Source organism: Schistosoma mansoni, chromosome W (genome assembly GCF_000237925.1).
Source record: "Schistosoma mansoni strain Puerto Rico chromosome W, complete genome".
In the NCBI taxonomy this organism is placed as follows: domain Eukaryota; kingdom Metazoa; phylum Platyhelminthes; class Trematoda; order Strigeidida; family Schistosomatidae; genus Schistosoma; species Schistosoma mansoni.
The window spans coordinates 10,422,027-10,436,767 of NC_031502.1; the positions used below are offsets into that span (position 1 = coordinate 10,422,027).

Here is a 14,741-nt window from a genome sequence, read left to right on the forward strand (position 1 = left end):
ATGAAAATTCTTCTGTATGCTTTTAGTGACAATACATTAGGTCTGGTATACATCGTTGACTAATTTGACCATCGGGATTGAAGTAATGTGCTGAAGACTTCAGTTATCTCGGTAATTTTAACATCCCCAATAAATTGATGGCCGATTAGATCACGCAGAAAGTCTGTTTGACTTCTGCTAATCCACGTCAGCTGTGATGCATGAGAGATGCTTGTCTCATTTTAGGGAACGAAAATATTCTGAAGGAGTCCTGTTCTTATTAATTAGTCTCTGTGTAACATAGATTATACGGGTAGAAGACGTATGGAGTTTTTAAGTATCTAATAACAGTCGTTATAAGTTTTCCCCTAATCTATGAAGCTTAATGAACAGATTTAATCGTAGCATATGTGACATAACGTAGTGCAGATTGAATCCTGCCTGCCAAGAAGGGCCTGATATACATACCACTACCCATTGACCAATCAATTGTAGACATATCTCAGTCCTACAGGAGGTCAGTCGCAACCCGGATAGCTCAGTTGTAACGTCTCTGACCGTGAAGTAAGAATACACGAGATCGAACCCGTCAGGACTCATCAGTTCCTTCAAGATTACAGGTGCACCTTGCTGATGTGCACCAAATAGTACGAAACCTAGGTGCAGGGTTCTTGTCGACTACCTTCAACCACCACCTTACATAGAACTAGTTAGATTCTTCTCATTATTCCAAGTAAACTAATCTATCGGTTCAAATCAAGCGGACTGTTGCCCTCCAATACTTGAACTTTAATGGTCAACCAAACAGACGAAAAGTAGACAAAATTTATCACTTTTATAACTAGGCCTTAAATTCTCTTTCATTACCTTATCCTTGAACTAATTAAGTGGAATTACTAAAATATGTTGTTTTTACTTCGACATTTTGTGCGAATCTCGACATTTATATTCTTTCTAACCGAAAAACCAGTCTTGAGCTGCGTACAAGTTTGTTGTTCATTTTCATAAATAATACTCATTAAAAAGTATTGGGATTTGGTTTTGTGCCCCCTCCCTTACGAAGTAAACTGAAGTGTAAATGACAAAAATGGTTTATAACGTCTTCATTGGTTAACATAGTAAAGGAATGAATTTATAACGCTTCATTTAACCAATCATCTATTGATATATTTTATTGCTAAAGTACTTAAAAATAAAGTTAATTCCGATTGGTCAGTTGGAGAAGAACATGAAGAGGGACATAATGAGCTACTTTATGCTTTGCGGATGGGAAACTTATGACGAATTATATTCCAAAATATTTAAATAGTAGTTACAATCTGTTCACATGCTACATTCATACCTAACTGATATTGGTACTCGTAACCCATCGATTACCTCTAAACTATGGCCTTCATATAATTTAGAAACTGCTAGTACTGTAAATTTTCATAGTGTTTCCAACAATAATAGTGATACTTTAAAAATAATTAATCCAGAAGGTTTTTCAATGAATTGTACAAGATTTCCAACTACATATGAAGAATCACAAAATAATTTAGAAACTTATTTAACAGATGGTAGTAGTAATAATAATAGCACGTATATTCGACCATTTGACCTGTGCTCTCGCTCAATCCCGATCCATTTTCCTACATTCAATAATTACCAGTCGCCCGAGCATATAGAAATTGAAACAAATGCAGTGAATGTAAAATCTATCAATCAATTTCCTGACTATTCTCATATATTAATAAACAAACATACCCATGATGCTGCTACTAATAATGCTAGCAATGATTGTGATTGTAATAAAGTGGATGAAATACAGAATTCACAAATAAAGTCTGGTTTTTTCGATGCAGGATTAAATTTAACTACAAATGGATATCAACAACAAGGATTAAATAAATCGATAGCAGAAAGTAATTCTTATCTGCAGCAAAATAACGGTGATGATCCTAATAAAAATGCTAAATGTGAATCAGAAACACTAACTGCTAGTTTAAAATATCCTCTATGTGTTCCACATCCATCAGAATTACCAATAGAACATTTTAACTCTTTTAAAAGATTCACGGAGATGACAATAAATCCAACGGAATCCAATCAATCGTTAACAGCACATCTTCCAACAAGTTATCGGCTTCCAGGATATCCTATTCATCAAACAAGAACTGATCTTTTGAATCCCTATACAAACAACTTTAATTTATCGAATCCAACATCAAATCATACGTTATTTAATGACATATCCTCTTTTATTTACGACAATCAGTTACATAATTCGTCCTTGAACCATACACTTTCTTATCAACACAATTTGTACTTACAACATCAATTACAACAAGAGAATGCTTCAAGAGAACAAACTCATCAGAGGCAAACTAAACGAAATGATCCAAATAAGTTTTCAATAACTACAAATCAGTCAGAAGAAAGTGTTCAAGACAGTTCAGTAAAACCACCATACTCTTATATCGCATTGATAGCAATGGCTATTTCATCCCAATATGATGGGAAAGCAACACTAAATGGAATTTATCGTTATATCATGGATAAGTAAGTTAATTTGTTTTTATAAATTGTAATATATGAAACTTTATTCATCTCTTATTCTATGATGACAATTCTTTTGTATTTATTTGATAAATATTTCACAGGATTGAAGATTTATAGAGATCTTTCCTTGTGAATATATTTTTACATTACGAACTGACTTTATTAGGGTTTACTAGACAACTGTTTTCATCTATTCCGAGATACCTCATTAGTGTGTACCCACTGTCACCTCAGGGCTGGAATCCAGAACCATCAAGATCCGTAGGAAGTGAGTTATCACCTAATGCTTTACATTTCCAGCTTCAATCAATTCATGATACTACCTTGTTCTCAACATGGTTTAACTCTTGGTGAGAAATTCACAGTAAAATTTAGCTAGTTCATCTCTAAGCCAATTATTAGAAAACAGTAATTTGTAATCAGCATGGAATTTTTATTCATTTCCAGAACTTTCATTAAATTAAATGACAGTTCGCATCAAGGAGTCAAAGTTTGGCGTGTTTACCTGTTGGGGTCATGAATGCTCAGTTGTGAAGAGTCCCATGTCAACTGTTTAACGTTCCACTGTCTTCAATAATTTTTAGCCTAGGTCGGAAGATGGTATTGCCTATCTTCAGAACACATTTTAATCGTCGTTCACGAACTAAAACAAAAAGCATCATAAGTTTTATCTAATATATTTCTATTTTTGTCTAGTGGGTCATCAATGTGACAAAAAATAAACTCTTATATTTCAATGGTTATTCATCAGTGTAAGAATAATCAGTACAATATTTGCTGACCATTATAAAAAGGGTATAAGTGTGGTGTGTCAGTAACAAGTGTTGGGTATATTATTTTAAGTGATTTACATACTAATGATAACTTTTGTTTAAGACTGATTATTCGAAAACCAGAGAAAACATAATTTTTCTTGTTAGTTTGTTATTCCTCGATAATGGAAAATGACGATCCTGATAGAAATGAAACCTAAGAACTCAGGTCTTGTGACAAATACGATTCTGTTCAGTTTTCATGCTTATCAGTCACTGTTCATAACTTCAAATTGAAACTGTGAACGTCATAGTTTGGACGGTCAGAAAGATTCTTAATCACTTTTTGAGTGTAAGACTCTCATTGTAGCCTTCTAATTATCTATAATTCAATTAGTCAATGGCTACGATCATGTTGTAGTAAATTTCAGCAAAGGCTTTGTAGGTTAATTCATATTTATCTGTCTTTATGATAATGAGTTAGCTTTATTTTGACGTGGCAGTGATTAAATTATAAAACTTTGATTATGTATATTGAAAACTAACTTGTACGTTATGAAATCTGATCGTTGTTTAAATACAACCATAATATGCTAGATGATCCACTGACACTGATATGATCTCAAAATATATAAAGAAGAACTAACCTCTCATTTCAGTTTCGTATGTTAATGAGTTACCTTATTGTTTATGAAGCGCTTAAATAAGTTGATGGTAAATTCTTGACACGTAAAAGTTTTTGTGAATTGATTATTCGCTGATCTCGAATTTTCATGATAACAACATTCGTTACCATTGAAGCCTTTGTTTGAAGTAAAGCTTTACAAAGAACGTGTAAAAAGCGATAAAGCTAGGTAAATAAACATTAATCTGTTTTATTAGTATAGAGAGTTTTGGAGATTTTTTGATTTTGTAATTTAACGTCAGACTGATTTTCGTTGGACAACTAGTGACAACCAGGAGGCGCTGAACAAATCATTTGTTCTATTACGGGAATTTTCAGGAGTGTTCCTCCGCGACCCCATCCATGTCAGGACCTGAGGCCCCTTACGCTGACTGCTTGACCTTCAGACAAAAATTGTTCTATTGGGAAGAAAAAAGGTAAGGAAAATAGATTGGGTCGTTTTAGTGGAATTTATTTCATCATGAATCAATACCAATTGGAAGACCATTGAATGCAGCGGAGCATTAAACAAATGTTATTGTCCTAGTTTAAGACTTATTCATTTCATATTAGTTCACAATGGTAGTTCATTTGAAATAGTTGAAATGTTTACCAAAAAATACCTTTACCTAACAATATTTGTATGCTCATCAGTGACCGGGTAAAAAATACTCTTCTAAATTCTAATGAGAAGTATGTAGAATCAATCTAATTAGGTGTAGGATCATGACACAACACTGACATCTCTGATGAGATTATGTTAGTGGAATCGTTAGTGCTCATTAATATGCATAAGTCCTAAACAATGACAAAATAGTCCTTGTTTAACAATTCATTACTTTAGAAAGATAATTACAAATCCAATTCATTAAATAATTACTAAATATTAGTTTATCTCATACTGAATATTCAGTATCCAGTAGTTTGAATTTTAATCGTAAATTAAATTAGACAATGGTTTGACCGTTACAAACCATAGCTTGAATATCCTGTATACAAAAGGTAGCTGAAATCGCTTTGTAATTGTTTGTTTCAAAGGATTTTAGTTCTCAGTATATCTAATGCCATCTGAAATAATAAGATGGATCCCAAATGTTCTTTTCTGACAGGTAAATCATTTTGTCTAAGTATGTTGACAAAAACTCATCGAATATTCAATCGTTTAACTTCATAATTAATTTGTTATATTTTCGAATTGTGACACATCTTAAAGAGATGCTCTTTTAAGGAAACATTTTTTCCTATGAATGACTGACACATGTTGCTAATGGAATTTTATGGTCTATGAATTAGTCATATACACCTGTGGAGTACAATCAGCTTAGCAACATATAATGTTCGTTGGAAAACTTGCTTTTCCACATTTGGTTTAATTGAAAAGTAGAGTAACAAGTGTTGAAATGGAAAATAAACGAATCCTTGCGAATTGATTTAGAAGCTCTAGGGAATATTTTCATCTTTTAATTCTTTCCCCCCTTCAAATTATTTACTAATAAAAATCAATGAATGTAATGGCTGCTTATGTGTGTGCGCAGTCGGTATGTTACATGCTTACTATTAAACTAATAGAATATGGAAAGACGTTATTAATGTCCATTACCAAAACTAGGAACTTATTCAATTGCCATAGTTTAAAAAAGAATACTTTAGCCCATCAATTTACTGAATCAAGTAATTATTTACACGCAAATTAATGAACAGAATTAAGTAATGTCCAAATCAAGATGTCATCAATGGATTTCATTATTTCTGTAATAAAATTTTTCTCCCTCTAGTTAGTAACCGATGTCGGTTCTTATTTAAATTTATTAGGCCGAGTGGTTTAACGTAGCACTATATGACAAGTAATATTGAAAGTACTAGAGATCACCCACACCTCCACGAATTCATTAGATGAATGATATTCAACACTTAAACAAGAAAAAAATTGATAAAAAACAACTGTATTTATTGGTTAGCATGTTTATTAGCCCGCCCTTCCACTAAATCAGTTTACGTGAAACCATTCATTTTCAGTTATGATGGATTACTTGTGAAAGGAAAATTTTTTTATCATAATGGTTAAAGAGGTAACAAACGTCATACGACGCGATGAATACATATTTTAGCACTTATTAAAAAGATTATAACTACTGTAAAATGTCATACATCGAAGTTGATGACACTTGGTGAGGTGATTGGTTCAATAATTTCCTACAGCTTGATTTACAGAATTATAACCACTCAAATGTAATTTGGAGGGTAATAACACCAACTAGTGTTTTGAAAACCTCGATATCTAAAGGAACGGAGAGAGGGAGAAAACCTGACAAATTCGAATCTGCATGTTATAAGGTCACACGTGGTTTCATAAGCTCGGGGTATAATTAGTGTGACTTTATTGCTAATTTTATCCATGGAAACTAGTTCCCAAATTACCATTTAGATGAATTTTCTACGAGTGGATCATCCTACTGACTTCCGTTTGTTTCTGTGTCCAATGAAGAATTAAAATTTCCATTAGTATCAAAACTGTTCAAACAAAATAGTCTCATATAACAGATAATGAACAATTAAGAAATGATGAAAGTAAAGATCACAAAACGAACAATAAATTTTTTCTTAACTAGTTCCACCATGCTAGCTCCACATAATTTAGTAATAAACTATAATACTAACTGTTCATCATCACGGGGATGTAAATGTGAGTAATCACTGCCTAGGAAGAAACTAGTATATATTGCTCCCAGGTTTTCAGTACTCATGTTAAAATTGTCCATTTTGCAGTGTGAAAAAATTTGATATCTAATTCTTACCTATTAATTGTATGAAATACAAATAATCGCATTGTACTTATGATAATGAGAATAACGACAACTTAGATGTCATTACATCATTTCGATAATTATGGGAAACTTACCACTTCCGGTCTTTTTTCAATATTCATCCTACTTTTTAAATATTATAATAGTTCAGAGAGATAAAATTTTGCTTAGGTTAACACTGTCCAAGAGGGTAAGTAGGATCAAATACCACTTTCGGAGAAAAAAAACAACTAAATTTATCAAGATGAATTATATTCTAATGAACAGGATGTTGACGAGTTGAAATAGACAAATGAAGAACTTATTTGTTTTTTTCTTAGTTTTTCATTTTTTTTTCAAAATCAATTCCATAAAGGATAGACTACCTTATTCAAAAAATATTAATATTGGTGGTAATATCTTTATATGTAATCATTGTAAATGTTTACCTTTTATTATATAATAAAAAGTGTATGTGACTGTGTTTGATCATTCGTGTGTGTGTGTCTGAAGACAAAAGACGTAGATAAACGGTCATTGTATCGTAATGATTAAATGTGACGGCGATCAATAATATTTTTGACATTTCTCAATCCTATAGTCGTTCATAGTATGTAATAGATATGAATAGTTAAGAGAAAAAAAATTGACTTTTATACTCTAGTGGTATATATATATATATATATATATTCCCTATGAAGACATAAATTGGAATGTTTACTTAACTCTTAATAAATAGATCGTAAATACTCTACAAAAGATTCATATACATTCAGTGCAATCAAATACCGAAGAATTGAATCTATTTTTGAATACTTAGTATAAATTAAAATGTTATTCAGAACCTGTCTGGTTAGGGATAAAATGGACAGTGATTGTTAGTGGTTGAAGGAATTAGGTTGGAGATCTTGGATCTAGGTTCGTGCTATTTGATACTTGTCAGCAAGGTATATCTGAAACCTTGAGATAACTGATGCTTTTTCAAGAATTTGAAACATCGTTGCCTAGCTTCATAGGCTAACGCTTTACCACTTGACCATTCCGACCACCACCAACCTGCTGTAGAACAGATACTCAAAACTGATTGACTACTGAGTAATAACAGATGTCTTGTTTATTCAGACCTTATTACTAGCCAGATTCAATGTATTAAATTATGATGTAATCACTAATCTAAGTGATTTGTTAAGCGGATTTTAATGCTCTTACATTTTAGTAGAAGTGGAGAAATAGTTAAAGCTAGGTACATGTACGTTCATATGATGTCTGAATAGTAAGGTAAATCTGAATATGTGATTAAACTAAACTATTTTATTAACTTTTTGCTATTGTCTAATCATTATCTAAGTCAAGTTGTGTAAAGTAAAGAGATATCTTAGTGTAGAGTAAATTCACAGTAAAGATTTATCTTTTTAGTATTTTGTCTTTTTTTTCCTTAAATAATAGTTATTGCTGAGATATGCAAGTTCCATTAACTTTATTTTGATTATCAAGTAATTCTATTTAACGTAAATAACTGTCGAAAAAGAATCAACATAGAGTCGGACAATATAGCTACAGAGTGAAGTTATACATGTAAGTCATTGAACACCGACTCAGTGGTCTAGAAGTAAAGGTCTCTCGTCGTAAGATTAAAGATTCTATGTTCTATCCCCGATGGGCTCGTGAATGTTCAATGCTGAGCAGTCCCAAGTTGAGACCAAAAAAATTCTTCCAGTGCTTCCTGATTTTTAATGGTTACGTAACTATGTGATGTAAACTGTGAAGTTATATTGGACTTAAATTAGTCACCACAAGTGATACTAACTGATTAACTCTCCACCTATTAGAGCGATTTAACTGAATTTCGGAAGACAAATAGTTGAATTTAAGCTCAATGGCTCAAATGCATATATATCTTCTGTTTAGTTCGTAGAGAAGTTATGTGCACATACTTATGATAAGAACAAACTGATGTTCGGTGCTCTCTTGTTTTCAATAGTTCCTCAAATCATATTACGATGTAGCTAAATGTAACTAAAAAATAACATATGTTGTATATAAACTAATGTAGCGGATTGTGCCTAACCGGGAGATACTTTTAGTACCAGGAGAGCGTGCATGAAGAAAGATGAAAAGGACAAGGATAAAAGACAAGGGTAGTCGACGATTCGACAAGCGCATAGAAAATACTTACGTTTATTGAGAAAAGAAATGGACGATAATCAGGACTAACATTAGCTTAAGATTAAGACAAACTGGAAATCAGAAATAAAAGTAAATAGCATAAAGTTTCAAACCCGCTACACTACTGTTAAATATTTAAGCATTTTACAATAAATATCTAATTCAACTATGAATATATCCACTGAAGTTTAAATATTTTTAAATAAACATATAGTTTCTGTGCTAGAGTAAAAGCGAGGATCGTTATAGTAAGGGCCGCATTCCTACAACTGAAGAACATACGGAACTCAAAACAACTGTCAGCCAATGTTAAAATCAGAATCTTCAATACGATCGTCAAGACAGTTCTACTGTACGAAGCTGAAACTTGGAGAACTATCACAACCATCATCAAAAGCGTACAAGTAATTATAAACAATTGTTTACGTAAGATACTCAATGTTCGTTGACCGGGAACCATCAGAAACAGCCTACTACGGGCGAGAACAAACCGAACTAGGAAAAGACTCTGGAAGTGGATAGAACATATATGGAGGAAATCATCAAACTGCATCACGAAGCAAGCACTAACTTGGAATCCTGAAAGGAAACAGAAAACAAGGCCAAAGAGCAAACTGCATCAGTAATTGGAAGCAGACATAAAAAGGATGAATAGCAACTGAAAAGAACTGGAAAGGATTGCCAAGGAAAGGGTTGGATGGAGAATGCTGGTGATCGGCCTATGCTCCTTCAAGAGGTGTAACAGGTATAAGATAAGGTTCTATGCTGGACTCATTAATTTTAAACCAACAGGCTCAACTATATGATGCAAGTTATTGATACTAATAATCATAATAATAACACTGGTAATATTATTAGTGTGGAGTTTATTATATTCCGCTAACTCCATTTATATCACGTTAGTATGAGAAATATCAATGTACTAAAGATATCTGATAATTTTAAAGTATTATGAAGAGTTGGCAATTTTAATGAAATTATGTCTTTTATATAACAATCAGAGTTATAGTAAAAGTACTTTTTGTTTCATTATAATATAAAATTTATCGATATCTCTAATTTCTTTTGGCTTAACATAATACATAGGTGTTTGTCCATGACACCAATTGGGATTGACTTAATATCATCAGTCTTCTGACAGCTTGTCTTTAAACTCCTGAGCCGGTATACAATGGTTTATATTGTCTAACTTCAATTAATTATCAATGTTGCACAAATATCTCTCACTGATTTTCGGGGGTTAACAACCTCATGTCCGATATGTTTAAGCTCCAGTTATCATGACTTCTCACTAGAATTCATGAAATTTTCTCTTAAGATTCGTGAAGTTAATTGTAGTCATCAGTGCTAGAGTTCGTGATCTCTAATACATTCAACAGTTTTTAAAAATCCCGACAATCATTGTATCCAAGTGTTTTTGATTCTTGTTTGACTGTTTTTTATTTGACAACTATAAAAAATATACGATTTTTGATTATGATAATCAATTATTTTCTCCTTTTTTTCACTTTTTTTTATTTGTAATATAGTTATCCATACTATCGAGAGAATAAACAAGGTTGGCAAAATTCCATTCGACATAATCTAAGCTTAAATGATTGTTTTGTCAAAGTGCCTAGAGATGATACAAAGCCAGGTAAAGGTTCATTTTGGACTTTACATCCAGAAGCACATAATATGTTTGATAATGGTTCATATTTAAGACGTAAACGTCGATTTAAAACTGATCTCACATCAACAGAACGTTATTGTAGCATGAAAAAACGAAATTTTATTGAAGAGAATTTAATGAACTCAATCAAAAAGAACTTATTAAAAAATAATTGCAGGGATAGTCTTAATGATTCAAGAACTAATCTTGCATTGACAAATGGAATAGATGAAACTAATGTTAATACTAATTATGGTGACGATGATAATTATGGCAATGAAAGAACTGAATATTGTAATGACAATGATGACAGCAATCTTTCAGATAAAGACAAAAATATTACAAAATTAACAGATGGTCAGATCTCATCGAAATCAAATTATTCACTGGATTCAACTACGTTTCAAACATCTAATGAATTTATGGAAGTGAATATTAATGCTAGTACTGTTGCAGCAACTAGTGACACGATTACTGAAACAATAAAAACACCAAGTTCTGCATATAATCCGTTATTGTGTTTACAACGTCAAGTAGTAGCACACTCCGATTTAAACAATAATTCTTTAATTAAGATGAGTAATTTTGTGGTTTCTAACCAATCTTATCTTAATTTTAATACACCGATAAAATATAAGGATGAATTTCGTCAAGGTAACACTCGTAATTATTACTCATCAGGTGTTATATCAAAACAGTCTGATATGATAAAAAGCTTAAACGAGTCTTTTCAAAATGATGAGGTTAGTTTATGTGTGGAATTATCAATTTGGTGTTTATTCATAACCTATTTACAGGTGTACAATTTTAATACCCAACCACTAAGAATTTCTGTTAAACACTTCGCACAGGGAAAAAATTGTCAAATTGACTAACGTGAGTTCATTTCAGAAAGGAAATAGGTGTTTACAAGTCATTTCAATACACTAAAATTACTCTAACATATGTAACGCATACCCATATAAAAGAAATATCTCAAACCAATCATATTGTCTAAACAATCACCCGTTGAGCGAACAACTAAAGGGTAACTACCCTTCACACATATTCCCAGTTTATTAGCTTAGAATACATGTCTAGATCTTCGTGATGTAACCAGTTGGAGGCTATAAAACATAAGTATAGTTTAGAGTTGCCTACTGACGTACAAAAGCCTACTAGGTTAACGGTCATCGATCAAGAATTCTCAACCAACTCTTTTCCTTACAACTGTTCCCAAGTTCTACTCATGGTTTTTATGTATATCTCCGGTTCCAAGCGCCATGGATTCTTTGATCTTCCTCTTTTCCCCTTCAGGATTCCAGATTAAAACTTGTCTTGTGGTGCAGTTCGAAGGTTTTCGCGCAGTTTGTCCTACCCACTACCAACGTCATTTATTAGTTTTTTCATCAACCGAAAGTTTGTTTATTCAACAGAAAAATAGATTATTGCTGGTGACCTCTGGTCAAGGGATCCGAAGTATCTTGAGTAAAAGGCTGTTTATTAGTACCTGTACTTTTTTAGTGATTATTAGAGTACTCCTCTGAGTTTCAGCTCCGTACAATAGAATCTTCTTAGCGTTTGTATAAAAAGTTCTGCCTGAAGTGTTGACTGAGAGTTCTTTTGAATTCCAGATATACTTCGATAGTAGGAATGTTGTCTTTGCCCTGCCAGTTTGTTTTATGACATCTGCATCAGAAAAGGCATGTTTATTGGTGATCCTGACCAGGTATTTAAGGCTTCCACCTGTTTCAGGGCTTCGATATAATGTGTGATTGGGTTGGTGCTCCTTATGTTGCGTTTTCCTTTGTGAAAATAGAGGCTTATTTCTGCAAAAGCCGCTGATACATTAAGTGTTTTCTTCTTCATTTTTTGTTATGTATGCGACATAAGGGCTAATTTATCTGCAAAGATCAAATCGTCCACATGTGTCCAAGGTGTTCACATATTTCTTTCTTTCCTAGAGTTGTGTAAGTCTTTATAATCCAGTCAACTGTTAACAGAGAGAAAAAAGCTGAGGGTATACAGTCTTGTCTAAATTTCCTTCTATTCATGACACCACAATTCAATCCCTCGTAGAAGTTTTGTATGACCCACAATGACTGGTTTCCGTCATTTATTCTCGACTGGTTGATCTGGTCCACCATATTCCCCTGTTAAATTATTAGTTTGATGATATATTCTTCCCTTACAGCTTTTTTTCTTCAGTTACCTGGTCTTCGTCTAAGGGAAATATATTTGCAGGTCTTTCACCATTCTCATTTCGTTTTCGTAGTCCATATCACCTAATGATACGTCTGTATCCACTGTTTGACACTTAGGTCACCCGTCAGAAGAATCAGATCTTTTCCTGGGGATTCGTCTAACATGGAATATAGTCTCATAAAAAACTGATCTTTACCATCTACACTGATATAATCTGTGGGGGCATAACAATGGATGGCATTCATTGTAATCCCCTACTTTGTTTTGAATGATGGTTTGATGATCATGTAGACATGAGTTCCCTATCCCATAAGGGATTTTCTTGCTTCTTTGGAGAGCATAGATCTAACTCCTTGAGTGTGTGTGGCATTTTTCCTAACTGACCGGGATACAACAACAGCTCTCCTGAAGTTGATCTATTTTGTCCAGCTTATCTTCAGTCGGTTTCGTTTATTCCAAGCAGAGAAAGGTTTCATCTTCTAAGCTGTGTGATCCTTCTGGGCTTTTAAATTGTTTGGGAATCCCATGTCCCTGTGTTTATTGCTGCTTTGGGTGTTACGAGGGTTGTTCTCCAGGTGGCTTCGGGAGACTTGGGTTTCATTTTGTGGAGCCATATTTTTTCTATATGAAGGTCCTTCAACTTCCAGTGAAGAGATTATTCAGTCTTATGCGATTAGCTTTATTGTAGCTGGTTCTTCTAAGGAGTACGGTCGCTAGTCTTGCACCCACCCATTCTCTATCACCCAGTCTTAGGAGCAACAATAACCGTGGAGGGGCTTTAGATGGAGTTAATAGATTAAAGTACTGCACCTAAATATAGTTAATCGATAAATCAACAATGTTATAAATTTAGGTGAACATGCTAACACGAAAACATAAGACCTTCGCTACTGAACTTAACATACTGTGCCTACATAATCTTTGTTTTCTAAAACTTAACAGTTTTTTATTAACACACTGGTATGACGTAACGTTGTCTATGAATAAAGGAAGTTGACTTTTAACTGTGACAAAAACAGACAACACACGAAACAATTGTGTCATTAGCCTAGATTAATAGTCCACATATTCTAGACACAGATTTCTCATTGTTTAGAATTGTCAGAATTGATTTTGTCAGTACACAATTATTAAGTGGACACGTTGAAAAGGTGTTGTTTTCTTTTTACGAGAAATATTTTTTCATAATGTCCTTATGTGTAAATATTTCCAGTAACAACTAATCGGGATCAAACATCATTTACAATCTGCTATCCATTATCATCAATTAGTCGAATTCTTCATAAATGAATTATATTAAATTAATCCAGTTGAGGTACTAGTTTTACGTTATCACTTTTGAGTTACATTGTTTTTGTGAAGTCCGGTAACATTAACCGGCTGTCTAATCCAAATTAGCTGGAGTGAGCTTTGAATTGACAGATAGCCTATTTGGCTTAAGTCTGAGTCCTTTCATCTATAATCTGCGGCTGCTGTAATTCCACGACACAGATTGCTGAAAATGTTTTACTATCAAAAATTTTCCGTCATGTAAACTTTATGAATAATTCAGATTTAAAACAATTTTCCCCTACCAACAATTTGATAATAATTTAATATTTGTCAATACAAAAAATAGAATAAATTAGATACAATACAATCACTAAAGATTTAAGTGAGAACAACAGAATACACTTAGTGATGATTTATAAACATCTATTCAAGTTACAACTCATTTACAAATTATAGTTGATATCAAATCAAGTTATGATTTCGATGAGTTAAATATTCAGAACCTTTGACGCAAATCTAAATTCTGTTGTATGTGTTATGATTTAAGTAGCTAGTCCAACATTTCATCAAAAGATAGGGAAAGGCTAATGTTTTATATGCATGAAAGCATGCTTGTTAGTAATTGTCTGCAAAATTTCTTCATTTTATAAAATGTGTTTCAGAAAAATGGCGTAATTTCAAAACAATTTGCCATCTCTCTCTCTCTCTCTCTCTATATATTTTTATATATATATATATATAATTGGATA

The 14,741-nt window shown here is 32.8% G+C and overlaps 1 protein-coding gene across 1 annotated transcript in view; it reads left to right on the forward strand.

Moving 5' to 3' along the window:
- Positions 1 to 1,468: 1,468 nt before the first annotated feature.
- Positions 1,469 to 14,741, forward strand: part of Smp_158750 (putative forkhead protein/ forkhead protein domain) — a gene marked incomplete at both ends in the record, with an annotated part of 19,011 nt that continues 5,738 nt past the window's right edge. The window contains 2 exons of the mRNA XM_018788504.1: positions 1,469 to 2,520; positions 10,415 to 11,279. Of these exons, the coding sequence (XP_018654040.1) occupies positions 1,469 to 2,520; positions 10,415 to 11,279 (1,917 nt within the window). The remainder of the gene's footprint in view (positions 2,521 to 10,414; positions 11,280 to 14,741) is intronic.